This window comes from Fulmarus glacialis, unplaced genomic scaffold (genome assembly GCF_000690835.1).
Source record: "Fulmarus glacialis isolate BGI_N327 unplaced genomic scaffold, ASM69083v1 scaffold7426, whole genome shotgun sequence".
NCBI classification, from domain to species: domain Eukaryota; kingdom Metazoa; phylum Chordata; class Aves; order Procellariiformes; family Procellariidae; genus Fulmarus; species Fulmarus glacialis.
In genome coordinates this window covers 56,568-71,979 of record NW_009218672.1, presented here as the reverse complement: position 1 = coordinate 71,979, position 15,412 = coordinate 56,568, and the positions used below count along the sequence as shown (strand labels likewise).

General features: G+C 42.5%; 1 protein-coding gene across 1 annotated transcript; it reads right to left on the bottom strand.

Annotated features, from left to right (window-relative positions):
• Nucleotides 1–10,334: 10,334 nt before the first annotated feature.
• On the bottom strand, nt 10,335–14,956 carry LOC104078459 (protein NDNF-like). Its single transcript, XM_009580106.1, has 3 exons — nt 14,769–14,956; nt 12,666–12,799; nt 10,335–11,686 (listed from the first exon to the last, which is right to left on the bottom strand). Exons 1-3 carry the CDS (start codon nt 14,954–14,956, stop codon nt 10,335–10,337), a joined length of 1,674 nt encoding a protein of 557 aa, XP_009578401.1.
• Nucleotides 14,957–15,412: the final 456 nt, after the last annotated feature.

Genomic DNA, 15,412 nt, shown 5'->3' with positions numbered 1-15,412 from the left:
ATGGGTACCTACCACATTTATTATTGCACTTAAGTCCATCAGGATCAGTGCTGTGGCTTGAATATACATATAATAAAAAAGGCTCCTGACCCAAATTGCTTCCAGTCAAAACATTTCACGGTAAAAGGAAAAAGTACAGTAAGCCCTATACCACTTCTTTTAACTGTTTTAACTGAACTGTTTTTTAAAAGGTTTGGATACAAGCCTGAACCAAACCAACCAGAACTTAAATCAAAGCTGCATTCTGAAAATAATCCATAATTTTGTAAAAGGCCAAATGAAAAACTCAATATACTGTTCACCCTTATTCTATCGTGAATAGAAAATTCATATAGGTTTCCTAGGTTTGTGTCTAAATTTCTTTTTTTCTGTATTCTTGCCACAATGTTGCAATTTGCTGGGCCCGTGTGATTCCCAGGAAGCAGAAGGATGCCTCTCTGAATGAGGGACATATAGTATGGATGCATGGCAATAATGCCATTCGTTTTGCACCACATGGTGGTGTTGGGTTAACGGTTGGACTTGATGATCTTAGAGGTCTTTTCCAACCTTAATGATTCTATGATTCTATCTTCACAGCCTCTGTTTCAGAGCGGTGGTGCACCTGCACGGTTGGTAGCTCTACGGTGGACGCACTCCGCAGGGCAGACAGGGTGCTGGAGGATGTGCGAAGGGACCTCCCTGCAGCTGGTGGGGGTCGGTACAAGGTGGAAGGGGCTGCGAGCCAAAACAGATCCAGAAACTCTGCAAAGTCTGGAGAGAGACTCGGAGGAGGTCAGGTTCTTGTAGATGAATTATAGCCTGGAAGCCAGCCTCTTTACCTGCCTGAAGTACCCTTTAGAGACATGGATCTGCTCCTTCCTGTGTGAAGGCTGTAGGTAATTGTTTCTGCTTTCCTTCTTCTCATACACTGAAGATTTGGTCTTTCTGTTATTTTTTTTTTTTATTCTATTTGCTTACCTTTGAATACACTTTAGCAGTGGGACATGAGCATGCTTACAGTTTTACCTTTGGATGTCATTGTGCCTGTGACAATTTACATACTTTTCTTGAGGAGTGTGTGGGGAATTGTTCTATTATGGGATGGGGGAAAAAAAGATAACTTCCTGCTCTAAATGAAGTAAAAGTGTTTGCAAATATTTTTCTAAAGACTGTAAAGAAAGAAACTGTAGTGGGACAATAATAGATGTAATTCTTTATCCTTACAAGAATCTAGTGGGAGGGACAGTGTAGCCAAAGGATGTTGCAAAATAACTCCTTAAATGAATTATTTCCCAATCCTCTGGAAAAGAATGTTCAGTATGTTTTGACTGATCAATTCTGCTATCACACATTTTCTGAATACCTGGTTAAGACGGAATTAATAGAGTTGAGGCAAATAAACAGCAATACCCTAGAGACAAGGAACAGTTTTATCCAAATAGCTGAAATATTAGGTTTGTTGCCAACTTCTGAGACTCAAAAGGCTATTAAATAATGTAACTGTCACTTACTCTAGTCAGAACTGACTGTGCCCAACACAACGTGAGCTGTGGATTTTCACTCTAATGTCCTGTTTTGAACTATAGACTTACAGGTTTTTTGCATGTTCTGAATCACCTTTCAATTCTGTCTTTGAGTTCTTTCTTCAAGAATAACTACCCTTGCAAACAAAAACTATTTGCATGAATGGAAGTTCTGATACCACTTTTAGAGAAGTTTCATTTCAAAGTGAAACCGTCTGCTTTTTAGCTATAGAAGAGTTGTATTTTGGGGTTAGAAGTGACTTTTTCTTTGTATCTAATTAAATTCTATTCTGGGACAAAAAACCCCCACCTTGCTTCTTTCTCCCAGGTATTCTAGAAAGTTGAGCATCGGTACATGTGAATAACATGGATAAAGTAGTTGCTATAAAAGTAGCATTCTTCCCTTTGTATAAGCATGACTAGGGAGGAAAATATTATGGGCCAAATTGTTTGCAGATGTAACTGTTGTGGTTTCATTGAGTTATGGACAGATTTTAAAAGAGTTTGTCCCAATAGGAGATAATATGTGCAAAGTACTTCTGATGGTCTAGCCAATTTGTGGGTTCTCAGTCTGAGCTGAGAAACTGGCACTATATGCTTTTGGAAATCTGGCTTTGAGGACTATGCCACATTACAAAACCAGAGGTTTTGGCCCACTTATGAAACTGTCTGAATACAAATCTTAGAATTTTTTTTAGGTCAATCCAGTAATAAAATTGTATTTCCTTCTCTGAGTTGTAGATAAAGAAAGGAATCCTTCTCTGTGGGTGGATGGCTGTTGTCCTCAAAGGCACTGGTCACTGACAGTAGTATTGGTTGCCTCTTTGGTTGGGATTCTTCTGTATGAAAAAAGGCCAAAGAGTCCTCCAAGTTAAAATTTCCACCATATACAGTAAGCATGCCGAGGCCTCCTGACTGTCATTGTAAGCAAACTGTTCTTGCTTTTGTGGTCCTTCATGAATCTGCAGCTGACAATCCACAGTCATGGATACTCCACAGTCAACTCCAAATGCTTAAAAATCATGAAACTGGCCCCAAGTCATGACATTGAGATACTGTTAAGCCGAGTAGCTCATGCATGTAACTACTTTCTATGTATGAAAAGGAAAGGGTAAAGGAAGGAATGAACTCCCTATTACAGGGGTTCAGTGAGTGAAGCATTAGGAGATGAACCCTTGGCACCACTGCAGTGAACAGCAATAGTTCTGCTTGTCCCACACCGCTGATCTTATCAAAATATTGCAAGCATCGTGGAAACACAGTGAGAGCCAGCGATGCTGTGCATGTTGTTGGTAGCTTCGTTAGTTCCTGAAATTATGGGGAACTCAGCTCTGAACTATCTACTCTTTTCGGTCTCCTTTGTACTTTTTTCCATTTCTGAAACATCTTCTGAGTTATGTTTTGTGGCAAGTCTTTCCAGTCCTTGCTCATGGTTAACTTCTTCCAAGACAAGTTCAGTGGGATTTGAAAGCATGGATTTGTTAAGGAGTGTGTGTGTGTCTGGGTGAGTGTGTGGAGAGAGCTTTAGCTCCCTTCCTTAGTAGTGCCTAGAGCACACATTGTTCAGGATAACTTGAAGGTACCACTGTGCAATTTCATATAAAGTTGTTTGGAGCATAGATTTAATAAAAATGAAGATGGGTTCAGGAAGAGGCCTTACAGATTCCCACCTATATATCTTACAAATGTACTTAATATATAATAATGTTGTCAGTTATTTGCATGCAGAAGTGTTAACTTTAAGTAATTTTCCAATCAGATGGCACTCCTTCTCAACAGCCTTGAATCCTCCTTACCTCATTAGTGAGGCCTAGGAAACAAGTCAAGTTGCTAGCTGTGCTTCTCGGCCATTTCTCATATATACCTGTGAAACTCTCCACTGGGACATGGCAGGAAAGTTGCTTTTCTGCTCTCCTGTAACTGAGAGATCCACTCCAATAGCCAACCTTAAACTTTCTAGTTACTATGTCTGTGGCCTTAGAAGAGACAGATCATGCTGTAAGCTCATAGTGGAGATGCATTTAACCTGTTAAAGCCATTGCCAGGCTCCTCGTGCCTCCACAGAAAGTATGGGAGTCCACACTGGTACTTTCTATCTTTAAATTGGATGTTTTTCTCAACAATGGTACCAGCTCAGCCATGCCATGTAGTACCACTTCGAGTGTTGCCAGGCTGGTTTTGACCTATACCTGCCAGAAGAAAGTGAAAAGCAGAAGAGCTAGACTTTGACTATTTGCTTCAAGTCCCTGTTTTGGTTTTGTGGGTTTTTTTTTTAATGTATCTGATCTGTTAGATGTGAAATCCGGGTCTTACAGCACTTTACCTTAAGTGTGCTGTGTGTGGTTATTTTCAGAGGCCTCTGAAGGAGACTCGGAGATTGAGTATTTCCTTAGAGTCATGGTCTTGGTACAGACAACACGCTGCATGCTGAGTTCTCCTATTTGTGTGAGTCACGAGCTACGGGAATACTAGGGGCTTAGTGGGTTTATATGATGGCACTGAATCTCAGAGACAGAAATGAATCAGTAGTGAAGCTCAGTCAAGCACAATCTTCCTTCTGCTGGAAAGAGAATGAGAAAGTGATTGGTATCACAGTTACCACTGTGGTGCTGGTGCCTGGAAAATGCTGCAGGAAGGGCCAGGACTGATGTATCCCACTGGCAGCCTTTATCAGGGCTCCTGTACAGCCCTGCTGAAAAGAAATGTCATTCTGGAGAAATTTCTGTCCAGGTAAAAAAGCTTCCTGAGTAGTAGGCAACTTACGAAAATGGGAGCCGGATGCAAAATGTGGATCCAGGCTGGGCCCTTCCTTTCCTTAGAAGCTTCTAACAAACTTAGTTTTTACCTCATTACATTCAGATTCTTCATGCTTTTCTTCTGCTCCCACCCTGGCCTCTGAAGGTCTCCTTTCTTACTGGGTTCTGCTTTCAGAGCAAATTACCATTACCAGGGAGTCTGAAACAACCTTTTTCAAACTGAGCTCCCAGGGCACCTTCTCAGAGCCTCTCCCGTGTCACTGATACCAATACCTGCAAAAAGAAACAGCACTCTGGTGCTTATCTCCTTGGTCTACTCTGCTGTCAGCTGGGGGAAAGCTATCCTTGTTCAAATGCTTTCATAAGTTTGAGATAGAGGAGCAGCATTGCAGAGAACCTTCCTCAGAGCAAAAGCAGTATAGGACAGGGTATACAGTTTTCCAGGGATGGCTCTTAGTCCCTGTAAGGAAATCCTCAGTCTCTCGTAGAGGCCACAAGATCAGTGACCAAATTCCCCAAAGAACAAACCTCTGACAAACTGGGGTCTGTCGCCCATGTCCCATAGTATTGGTGGGACATCCAGCTCTGGTAAGTCGCTGCTAAGTGTTGCCAGTGAGACAGGGAAGTAACGTTCCAGAGAACTTCCCTCAGGGCAGGGGCACTACAGGAGAAGATACGGAGTTGTCAGGGGTGTGCCTGGGATCACGACTTGCTGGGCAGATCATGCCTGAACTAACGCTCCCTGCTTTAACCTCATGAAATCTGAGACTGTCCTTGGCACCACTGTGTTTCTGTGTATAGGAGCTTCGGCCCCATCAGTTATGGCAGTCTTGAACATCTCAGAGGCAGTGGGAACACTGGTGGTGCAGTCCTTCCAGCAAGTGTCTATCTTTTTTTGTTCCTTGGCTGTCACTTTTTATGCACTTTAATTTTAAACAAAAAAACCCCCCGAACTTGGAACACTTGAAAGACTAAAAGAAAATAAAATGTGAGCTCCTTGGATTTTTCTTCTATCCATTCTGCCTTAATCTTATCAGCAAGATGCTTGGCTTGTTAAATTTGCTGAAATATTTGCTCCTGATAAGCCTTATCAAGTAAGCTCTTTCCTGCTTCTCATACAGCATGACACTGCCCTCTCGTGCAGGCAGGCCTGGCAGCAGCATGGCTTTTCACATGCTGCCTGGGATGCTCAGCCATCTCCTGGCAGCACTGGCTGCTGGAGCCACAGCAGCTCACGCCAGCACCAGTTGTTAGCCCAGTATCCTCTGGACTCATCCTTGAGTTATATCATGTTTCTTGGCAGAAGAATACAATGCAGGAGTGTGACATACTTATTGTTTGCCTCTTCTAGTAAATTTAGCTGCTTTTCACAATGCTATTTCTTAATATTCCTTGACAGGCTTGCCCAGGAAATACCTGTTGTTTTGCAAGAGAAGCACATTCATCTGTCTGTGCTTTGTTACACTGATTTCTCAATCCAGCATGTGCAGAATAGGTAACACTGATGGTGGGCAGCCATGCATCTTTTGTTTCACCTTCATCCTCAAAGATACAATAATCTATTTTCTTTTATCTGGATTTTTTATTTTGCTGAATGAGTCATCGCGCTGCCAAGTCATCCATTTTTCTCTAAATGCCAGAGAGCTTCAGTTGCTTTAACAGCACCTGAAAGCCTTTGGCATTTTGGGGTCACTGCTTTGGACCTGCTATCAGAGCTAATATTATTTGACTTTCAAAATTAGATATTAAGCCTTGTGCAAAGCTACATGTGGCCAGGATGTTTAACTGCAGTGTCCATGGTTCATAAACTCCACGCACCAAAAACCAACAACTGATAGTAATGAAGCCCAAAATGGGGGTGATGTGTATACGTGTAAACAAACACATCAGCTCTGTGTCTTTGAAAGCAATTAGTGAGCAGGATTTCACTCCAGCACCTTGGCCCAAAATAACAAGGCTATTTTTAACATGTTGCTTAAGCTAGAAGCAAGTCTTCTGAGTGGGAAGGCATTAGCCAGAAAAAACATGCAAAGATACAAAGATGAAATAAAAAAAATGTTCAAAGCTATGAATGCATCCCTGAATGCGTTTGTGGGCAGATAGGGAACAATTTCTAAAAGACTACCAGATCCACTTTGAAGGGTATTTACATTTGTTAGGAAACTCAAAGTAACAGGGAATGAATAAATGGGCTGTAAATACAGGAGGAAAAAAAAAATAGATGATTCCCAATGTCAGTTAAATATTCACTCATAAATGCTGTCAGTCCTTGAACCCAGTGTCAGAAACCTCTACACTGGTTTTAGGTAGCAGTATCTTTCAAAGTGTGTAACTTAAACGAGCAATTATTACTGTCTTAAGTTGTGTTTCAAAGTTTCCAGTAATAGCAGTTGTACGAAATACTGGAAAGTGATGCTGAAGAGCCCCTTGCTGTACTGGTTTGTGGCTTATGGGCATACACAATGGCAAACCTAGAAGCCTGTGCTTTATTATTTCAGATACCTGCACCTCACTTCCAGAATGCAAGTGGTGATTTGTGAGGCTGAGCGCACAGGGGAAGGGGATGTGGATATGAAACCCGTTTTCTCTTATTACATGCCCTCTCTGTTTTTGGTACCCCTGACCCCTACTTCCCACATGGAGGGGTGGCTTAGCAATGGGAGCAATTCTATAAAAATGCTGGGAAGAGATGTGTGGCCTCAGGCTTTGATCTCAGCTGTGACAGGACTTGAGATACGATAGCTGGAAGCACACGAAAGCTGGGTCCCACCACTGAACACTAGGAAAAATACTTTGGCCTGATAACAATGTCGAGGACTTACTTTAAATGATCCACAAAAGCAAAACGTTGCTTTTGAAATGTTCTCCATGAAAATATCTGTCTGCACTTCCTATGTGACTCAGATTCAGTGGGGATGGGGAGCAGATGGGAAGAGCTGATGACAGCCTAGGGCAGGCTGGACTGAAGGAACTGAGCTTCTCTAGAAATTCAGCAAGAAAGACTGCAGAAAGCACAAAGAAAAGAAAGGAGGTAAATGTGAGTTGGGAAGTGTTTATGGTCAGACTGCAGCGGGCAAGCACTAGTCAAATGGGAGGGAGAGAAGATGGAAAGATGCCAAACAGCTTTGAAAGAGAAGGACTTCCCAGTGTTGAAGACACGGAGCTGAGCACAAGAGCTGTTGGTAGGGGTAGGAAGAGCACCAATGCTGTAATGCAGCACCTTTGGTTTTGTTGTGGATAAACCTCTGGAACTTCACTCCCAGGACAGCAGTCAGCAAAGTGACACCCAACTTAAAAACCAGTGCACCCAAAGGTTACCTCATAAGCAGAGTATGGGCATGAGTGAATTGAAAACACGGTTGCAGTCTGGCACACACAGGCAGAATCACAGTGGAAAGATCAATGGAGAGGAATATTCCCTGCTGCTCCTGCGGTCTGTATTACAGACCATGGCTGGCTGCATGCATAAGCAAAGTCGTCTGCTCTGCTTGTATTAGAGGCAATGGGCTTTGACAGAACAGCATGTTCCTCTCCCTCCCGTGCACAGGGGCCTTTGTTGATGTAGGGACTGGTATGTGTGGGTGGCAGCTCCTCCTGTGAGCGAGGGACTAGCATCAGCCCTCGCAGTAGCAGCAGTAGTCACTGCTCTGCTTGTGTCACAGCCTGGGCTGCAGGAGCAGTAAGTTGTGGTCTTCAGAGCTCCCCAGTGGCCTCTACCTCAGCCAGTCCTCTGCCTGTGGCAATGGCCAGGGAGAGGTGGAGTGAAGAGGAGCTGATGAAGCTGGGAGGAGGAGAATCTCTTGGCATCTTCTCAAAGTCCCCCTGAAATATCTGCTGACCTCCAAACCTTCACATCTTTCCCTCCAGATTCTGATTAACTGTCAGTCAACTCAGTGCTACACCAAGCCTTTGCTAATGTACCGCCTCTGACTGATCAGCTCTTTTTGCCCTCTCCCAGACTGTCCTTCTACCCCTTTCTCAGACCTCTTGGCTACAGCCCTAAACCAAGGTTTTGCTGGGAAGTGTAAAGCCAGGGCTGGCTGCATGCATATTCTTCAGTAGAAAGGTATTCTTCAGTAGAGGCACTGGTATCAGGCAAGGTTGCCAATGTGTCTTCCTCTTCCAAGTGACATTTTTTGTGGCATTTGTGTACAGAGGGCAAAAGCAAGGGTTAACGCTCTGACAGGCTGAGGGCAGTGGATTAAGAATATATTGATTCTGCAATTAATAGAGGAGGAACAGGAAGATCTATTTATTATGGTTGTTATTAGTCATTTGTAGGGCATCTAAGTGAAGTTCATCCAGGATATAAATCCCTGAAATTGAGGAGGAAGGCAGAAGAAAACATTAAGATTTCCAAGTGGAGGTGACCTCTGTTGCTCTTTGAGTCCAGACTATTTTTGGCAGGAGCAAAATGAAGAGAAGGCTTGCCTTGGAAAGAAGGCAGTGCAGCTGCCAGCCCCTGTAATTAGCCAAAAGGCCCGCAGAGTGTGGGGAGGAGGTCACAGAACACGCGGCTCCTGCTGTGGCACTGCTCAATCCAGAATAGCGCCTGCAGGAATGTAAAGCCTAGCCAAAGCTCAGAAATCGCAGCTGATCCCGTGCGAAGGCCAGAAGCTTCTTCTGGGACTAATGAGTCTGCTAATGTGTAGTGTGCACTGTACAGGGTGCACAACGCTATAAAGCCTTTGGAGCAGGAAATGCATAATCCTCTGTGTATGCACAGAGGACTGATTCAGTCCTTACCAAGTGCCTCCAAGCTTGCTTGGAGGTAATAATTATTCACAGTAAACTAGAACCTTGATGACCCTGAATTGCAAGCAAACTTCTGAAATATGCAATAATGGAATTAATAATTTATATCTTTGCTTAGTGTAATTGTAGAGGAAAAAGAATTACAGCAGGCAAGATTTCTCTGGCAACCTCTGGGTCAGTGAATCTATCTTATCTCTTTGCATGTAAATTCCAGATCTGCCAAGAGCCTATATGCAAAATATTTTCTGCTAATAATTGAAATTGAGCGTAAGGGATTTTTTTAATGAAGACTTAATTTTTTTCAAATTTTTTTAATACTATGTCTCTTGTCATCTAAGGAAGGAAATCAAGGAAACAAGACAACAAGAAAGTGTTTGTCAGGATTTTTACTATAAATATTTTCCTTCCATGATATTTAATAGGAAAACCGTGTTTAATTCTTCCTACAGCAACATGTTCATTGATATAGGCTGGGTTAAGGATGTAAAGTGTGAGTATATTACACTCAGGAGTCACATGGCGATAGACATGGGCTTGATATCAGAGACTATAGATAAAAACCTCTTTTCCATGGCAAGATTCCTTACTTGCTGCTTTCCTCAATAGGCAGCAGCACAGCAGTATATTTGTGTACTCTTCAGAAAAGCTGGATCCAGAGCCAGTTCCTCGCCTGAATTTTGTCTGTTTCTAACCAAGCACAATTTCTCTATAGAAATGAATGCCAAGCAAACATGCAGGTAATAGGGGAAGACGTATTTCAGCCTGCTTTACTCAAGGTGTGGAGCTTTACACCAGTTCCACTGCTTTTTTTAATTTCTTTTTGTCTCCATCCCTGTTCAAGCAGCAGGGAAGTTCAGTTTCTCAAGAGCAGCTTGACTTCTGGGGTCTCTCAGTTCCTCATTAGCTGATGGAGTTACACAAAGTGGAAAACTCTCTGGGACTTTAAAATAATGATGTGTGTTTCTTGAGAGGCATTTCCCATCACTTCTGTACTGGATTTCAGAAGCATTTTAGGTAACCAATCTATTTCTCATGGGTGCGATTGTGAGTATTTTATTTCCATGTGCATGGATTTGTTTCACAGGTCTGTTTTTGATGTCTGAATGAGACAGCTGAGGGAAAAAAGTTTATACAGGAGAGAAAGTGTAAAAGTAAGTATAATGATCTAGACAGCTAAGACGTTTCGTCCATAGAATCTCATGGCTTTAAACTTTTTGTGAGTCAGCATATTTTACACTGCACGGGCTATGGCATGGATTGGCATAGATTTTGATAATAGTCTTCATTCACTCACTTCAAAACATTTCTTTAAAAACCTTCAACATTTTTTTCTGGTCTTCACAACTTTGCTGTGATATCTGACAGGGATGCCAGATGGCCCAAAGAGATAAACATCAAACAAGTAAAGTGTCCCCGCATCCAGCCCTTGGATGGTCTCTGTGGTGACGGCTCGCTGGAGATTTATATCATAGAAATACTTGCACAGTACTTTCTCTGACTTGTGCCGAGATTCAGGTCCAGAGCACCTGTCTGCACTCTGCAGTTCCATCCAGACCTGATCTTCTTCAATCCTTTTCTTGTACACACAGTACTTGCTTTCCTCTTGTGTTCCTAGCCAGGCAATGGTGACAGAGTTGCAGGTCCTCAGTTTACTGAAGGACTTGATTTTTAAGCTCTCTGGAAGAAGTGGGAATAAGGGCTTGTGGAAATGGGGGGACACCTGTACTTTCACAGAAGAGTTAGTCTCCTCTGTGGACCTCAGCTGCACCAAATATGTGTCCAGCAGCTTTCCCTTCAGTGAGAAATACCTCAGCCCTGAGATGTTCTCCAATGCCACTGCTTTACCATTCTTTGTTATGTGAACCCGTACTTGGCCACGACACAACTGAAAGGTGAATTGTATTTTCTTGTGCCTCGCTTGGTACCTCAGACTGTAGAATTTCTGGTTTTTGCCATCAAGGACAATCTGAGTCACTTTCCCATCTTTCAGCTCCATCACCTTAGGTTCAGGTTCTTCCAGAGTTCTTGCAAACGTCCCGGTGTAAGCAGCGCTGGCATTTGTGAGGAGATTGACAACAAAAACGTCAAAGTAATACTGAGTGCTGGGACTGAGATTGGGCACTGTGTAAGTGTTCTTGGTACCCGTGCATATCTGCCTGACTTCCCCACTACTTGCTTTGTTGATGATGCTCAATTCACTCTTGGACAATATCATCACCTGCTGCGGTTCAAGAAGGTACGGAGAGAGAGACAAAGCTAATGTAGGTGGCAGTTTCATTCCAGAGGATCTGATTGCTGTCTCAGCAGCACATAAGCTCTTATAGTTGTGCTTTTCATTAACTAGAAGGCAGTACTGGATGTTTTCTCTATGTTGCAAGACAGAGGGACTGTGTTTCCAGGTCAGAGTCACTGTGGTATGCCCAATGCCAGTAACATCTATGCGTGGATCCATTGGAAGTTCTGGATAGAGGTGCCCAGATGTTGTGTCAGTTGTTAAGTACACGGTAATGTGTGTGTCTCGCTCGGTGGATAGGAACTCTAGCATATAAAGGGCAGAATGAGAAGACATACCCATGTAAGTCTCTACAGAATTTCCCTTATAGTTAAAAATGGTGGACACCATGCTTGGAGCCTTCTGAGATTTTGAGGCCTCATGTGTATCATGATCACCTGCAAGCAAAAAGCAGACTTGTAACTTTTGCTTTAACAGACATGAAATAAAGCACATTGCATACGTTTTATTCTTCATATGTCAGGGAACATCCTATTTTCTTCCTGAAAACAATATTTATAACTAAAAATACTTTTTGCTACTGGCAATTTATGAAAATAAAATTTCAGTAGCTTTTATTTTAGCAGTGCAGTTGTAGAATTACGTTTTCAAAAAGAATGTAATTATAAAACCACAACTTGCAAAAGCTTGACTTCTGTTGTGCCTGATGTCCCTACAATTTTTTTCTTCTTGGGCTGTCTCTTTGGGTACTTTTCTTCAAGGAGACTCATACTTTCTATGAAAGGAGTTTTCTTCGGTTTAGTTTTGTGCCACTGACTGTCTCTTACGAAGAGAGAAAATTATTACTTCAAAGGAATGTTATTTGAACTCCTCAGTCAGGTGTACCTGCCTGGCACGTAAGAACTTGTTAATGGCAACTTTCAGATTTTAGTTTGAAAAATTAATTCAAAAAATCATGAAAGAGAATGGAATTTCCTCCTGGGCTAAAGGCGGCATAATGCCCACTGCCATGGTATTCCTAGAAAAATAACCGGGTAAATTTTCTGCACATCACTGTGGGGAGCAAAATGACCGGTTCAAGTGGCTTAAGCCACAGAAAAAGAGCTGAGACAGCAGAGGGATGTTTGATCCAGTACAAATGGCTTATGAAGCTCATCCATGTTTGTGGAGCCCCGAACACCCAGTGTTGTTCCCAAATATTACCCTGTGATTTTGACTTTTTCAGATGTAATCCTTAATTTGAGTTGATGAAAAAATTCCATGGGCTCCCACGTTTCACCCATGGAGACAGGGATGTCCTCTTCAGCCCATGGCAGTTTACAGGAGAGAGAAGCATGAGATGTTTAAGACCATAAGAACTCCTTATGGATAACTTATGCTTTCCCTGTCTCTGCTCGGGGAGACCGAGGGTCTTACCTCTTGCTGGTTTTCCAAGGAAACTTGCTGAAGCCTTGTGCACAAATATGCTCCATTCAATGGGAACATCACAGGGGGTCACTGTTATTGAGAAAGGTGCAAGGGCTCTGCCTTCCTCCAAAACAAAGTAGTACCTGTAAATGTGGATTAAAAACAGAGGGGAAGGGTCAGGAAATTCAAGTTTGCCCTGAGTCTCCTTGAATCAGCCTTTCTGATGTGTGTCAGTCCACTGTGGGTAGAAATGACCGTTCCCCGTCAACACAAGGGGATGGTGAATGTCTGATATCTTCAGCTGTGGGAAGAATACATGCTTATTGTTTTTCTAATACACAAACATTCGCTGGAAGTCTTATCTGCTTAACATAGGCAATATTTTTCCCACTGAATTTTAACATACTTCAGGTGAATATCATATCTCAATAATTACCTGGTTATTTTGGATGATGGGTGTGATAAACTGGCTGCCTTCCAGATAACCACCCGTTGGCTAACTCTGAGGAATTTGGTACGCTTGTTCCCAGGATTTCCTAATTGGAGTTCAGTGAAAGCTCTTCAGGCGTATGCTCTCTCATATGTGCTTGCATATCTAGGTCTTCCTGGGTGTCAGATGAAGTGGATATAACAGAATAGTTTTAGCCAATCCTGAAGATTATCAGATGTCAATGACAGTTTCATCCAGGCCAGTTCTGACTGACTTGCCTTCATGACAGGGGCTGCTGTGCGTGAGTACAAAGCGACATCAGTCTGCTCAGTCAGGTTTTGATTCCCGCTTATTTACAGGAAAGCCCAGCCTCCTGTCTCACTCCTTTGGTCTTCTGTTTTTCTGTTGTTTTGGTATATACGGACTGTATACAGCCACAGAAATATTTGGACTTGGGTCAGTCACTGTGCAGTTAAGTGAAGGCAATTCGAGGTTTTTTGTTCATTGGTGAGACAAGCCTAGTCATTATGGATAGATCATGTCAGCCTAGAGGTCTGGCTTACTTTCAGGATATGGCTACCGAGCCAGAGTCAAGCTTTGCTGGAAACAGCTCCACATTCTTGAGTCTGTTACTTTAAGCCAAAATTGTGATCTCTTGGTTTCCTGTTTGGATGACTCTGGGGTTCATAAGGTCCTTACCTGATCATCTAAACTGGAGGGGGTTTTGCTTCCTAATTGCAATCTTAATGTTATGCCACCAGAGCACAGCAAAATTCACTTTTCTCTGAGATTTCAATACCCATTTGCCTGCAAGGAGAGCTCCTAGTTTTGCTCTTGTGAGCATCGTCACGTTATATAACATGTGCCATGTTCCAGTTTCTTTCTGTGCAATACATATTGAGACGAAACCATCTGGCTCGCTCTCTGCTCCATGACCACTCTGCTCGGGTGTATGTCAAAATCTGTATGTGTTGGTCACTGTCCAAAGTGGAGTCTGATTAAACCACTTGAAGTGCGTCTTTTCCCAAACAAGCAGATCAGCCTTTGCTACCCATGATGCAATGCCAGTTGTAATATCTAGATCACCTACATATCTAGATACGGCAGAAAACTTTGCAGATATTTTGGGGAAGTGAAGAATCTGTGGAATTTCTGCATGCAAAGCACTTTTGATCTTAGCAAGCTTTAGTACCATTCAACAAAAACACTTCCAGCATGCAGGACACTAGCAGAAGTTTTTCTGGTAAGAAAAGAAGTCTGTGCAGATATTCTATGGATTTTTGGGATAGTTAATTTGCTAGGTAAAATTCTTGTCTTTTACAGTGAATGTAGGATGGCCAATGTGTCTCTGCAGTTCTGAAGCCAGGCTGTTTATGTGTCATGACTGTTTGCTGTTGGAGCCCACCCGTTCTGTATCAGCATTGCTCCTGCTCTGACAAACACCACAGATGGCTGCCTGAAATGCATATGTGAATCTAAACTTCATCTCAGAGGGCTGTTCCAGATTCTGGGCAAGGTAATGACACTTTAGCTTGACAGCAATGGGGCATTTCTCTGGAAATTCAGTTGGACACTGATAGAGCTCTGCAGGTGCACAGCAATTCTTGGCTCGTACTGGTAGTGTGAGGCTACCAGTGTTATAGGGAAGTATCTGAGAATAGGAGTGACTGATTTGCTCTTACCTTTTAGGTATATCCTTCAGCAGGTGAATTGTAGTTTCCTTACCATCAGCAAGTATCAGGGAGTGGTAGAAATTGAAGAGATTGGTCTTGAAGCTCTGTTGGGAACTGGTGGTGGGTGCTTTTATGGAATGACACAAGCAAGCCGCCATGAGAAGATGGAGAGGCAGATAAAACCAGAACCAGGACATCTTCAGTACTGCAAAGTGAGATGACAAAAGGGAATTGAAACTGCTGTCTTGGGGGAGAGAATAATCATTGACCCTCTCTTTCTGTGCCTATCCTGGTGTTTATCATAATCACAGCAAACCAGGCATTCAAACAGTGCCAGTCTCCATTTTGCTAAACTGCTTAAAGTTCACAGAAAAATATTTCTTGGAGAATCTCTCTGCAAAGATTTAATGTCAGAAGCTGCTATGAAGTCTTTTATTATAGAAAAATATAGTCAATGTAGCACAAGTGCAATATCACAAGACAGTTAGAAAAAAAAACTTTCACTGACAAAATGAGTGGAGAATTACATTTAAAATATTTTTCCTAGTTTATAGTGTTCATTTGATAAATTTCAAGGCTGGGTTATTTGCAATGGAACTGTCACTTTCAAACTCACAGGAGGTCACTATATCCCAATCACTGCTTCTGCTGTT

Excerpts from the sequence above, each read along its gene's own strand:
- LOC104078459 (XM_009580106.1), bottom strand. The coding sequence starts at position 14,956 with ATGTCCTGGTTCTGGTTTTATCTGCCTCTCCATCTTCTCATGGCGGCT. Across the intron at positions 12,800-14,768 it reads CTGAAGGATATACCTAAAAG|GTACTACTTTGTTTTGGAGG; the intron begins GTAAGAGCAAAT and ends CCACATTTACAG. Across the intron at positions 11,687-12,665 it reads CCTTGGAAAACCAGCAAGAG|GTGATCATGATACACATGAG; the intron begins GTAAGACCCTCG and ends TTTTGCTTGCAG.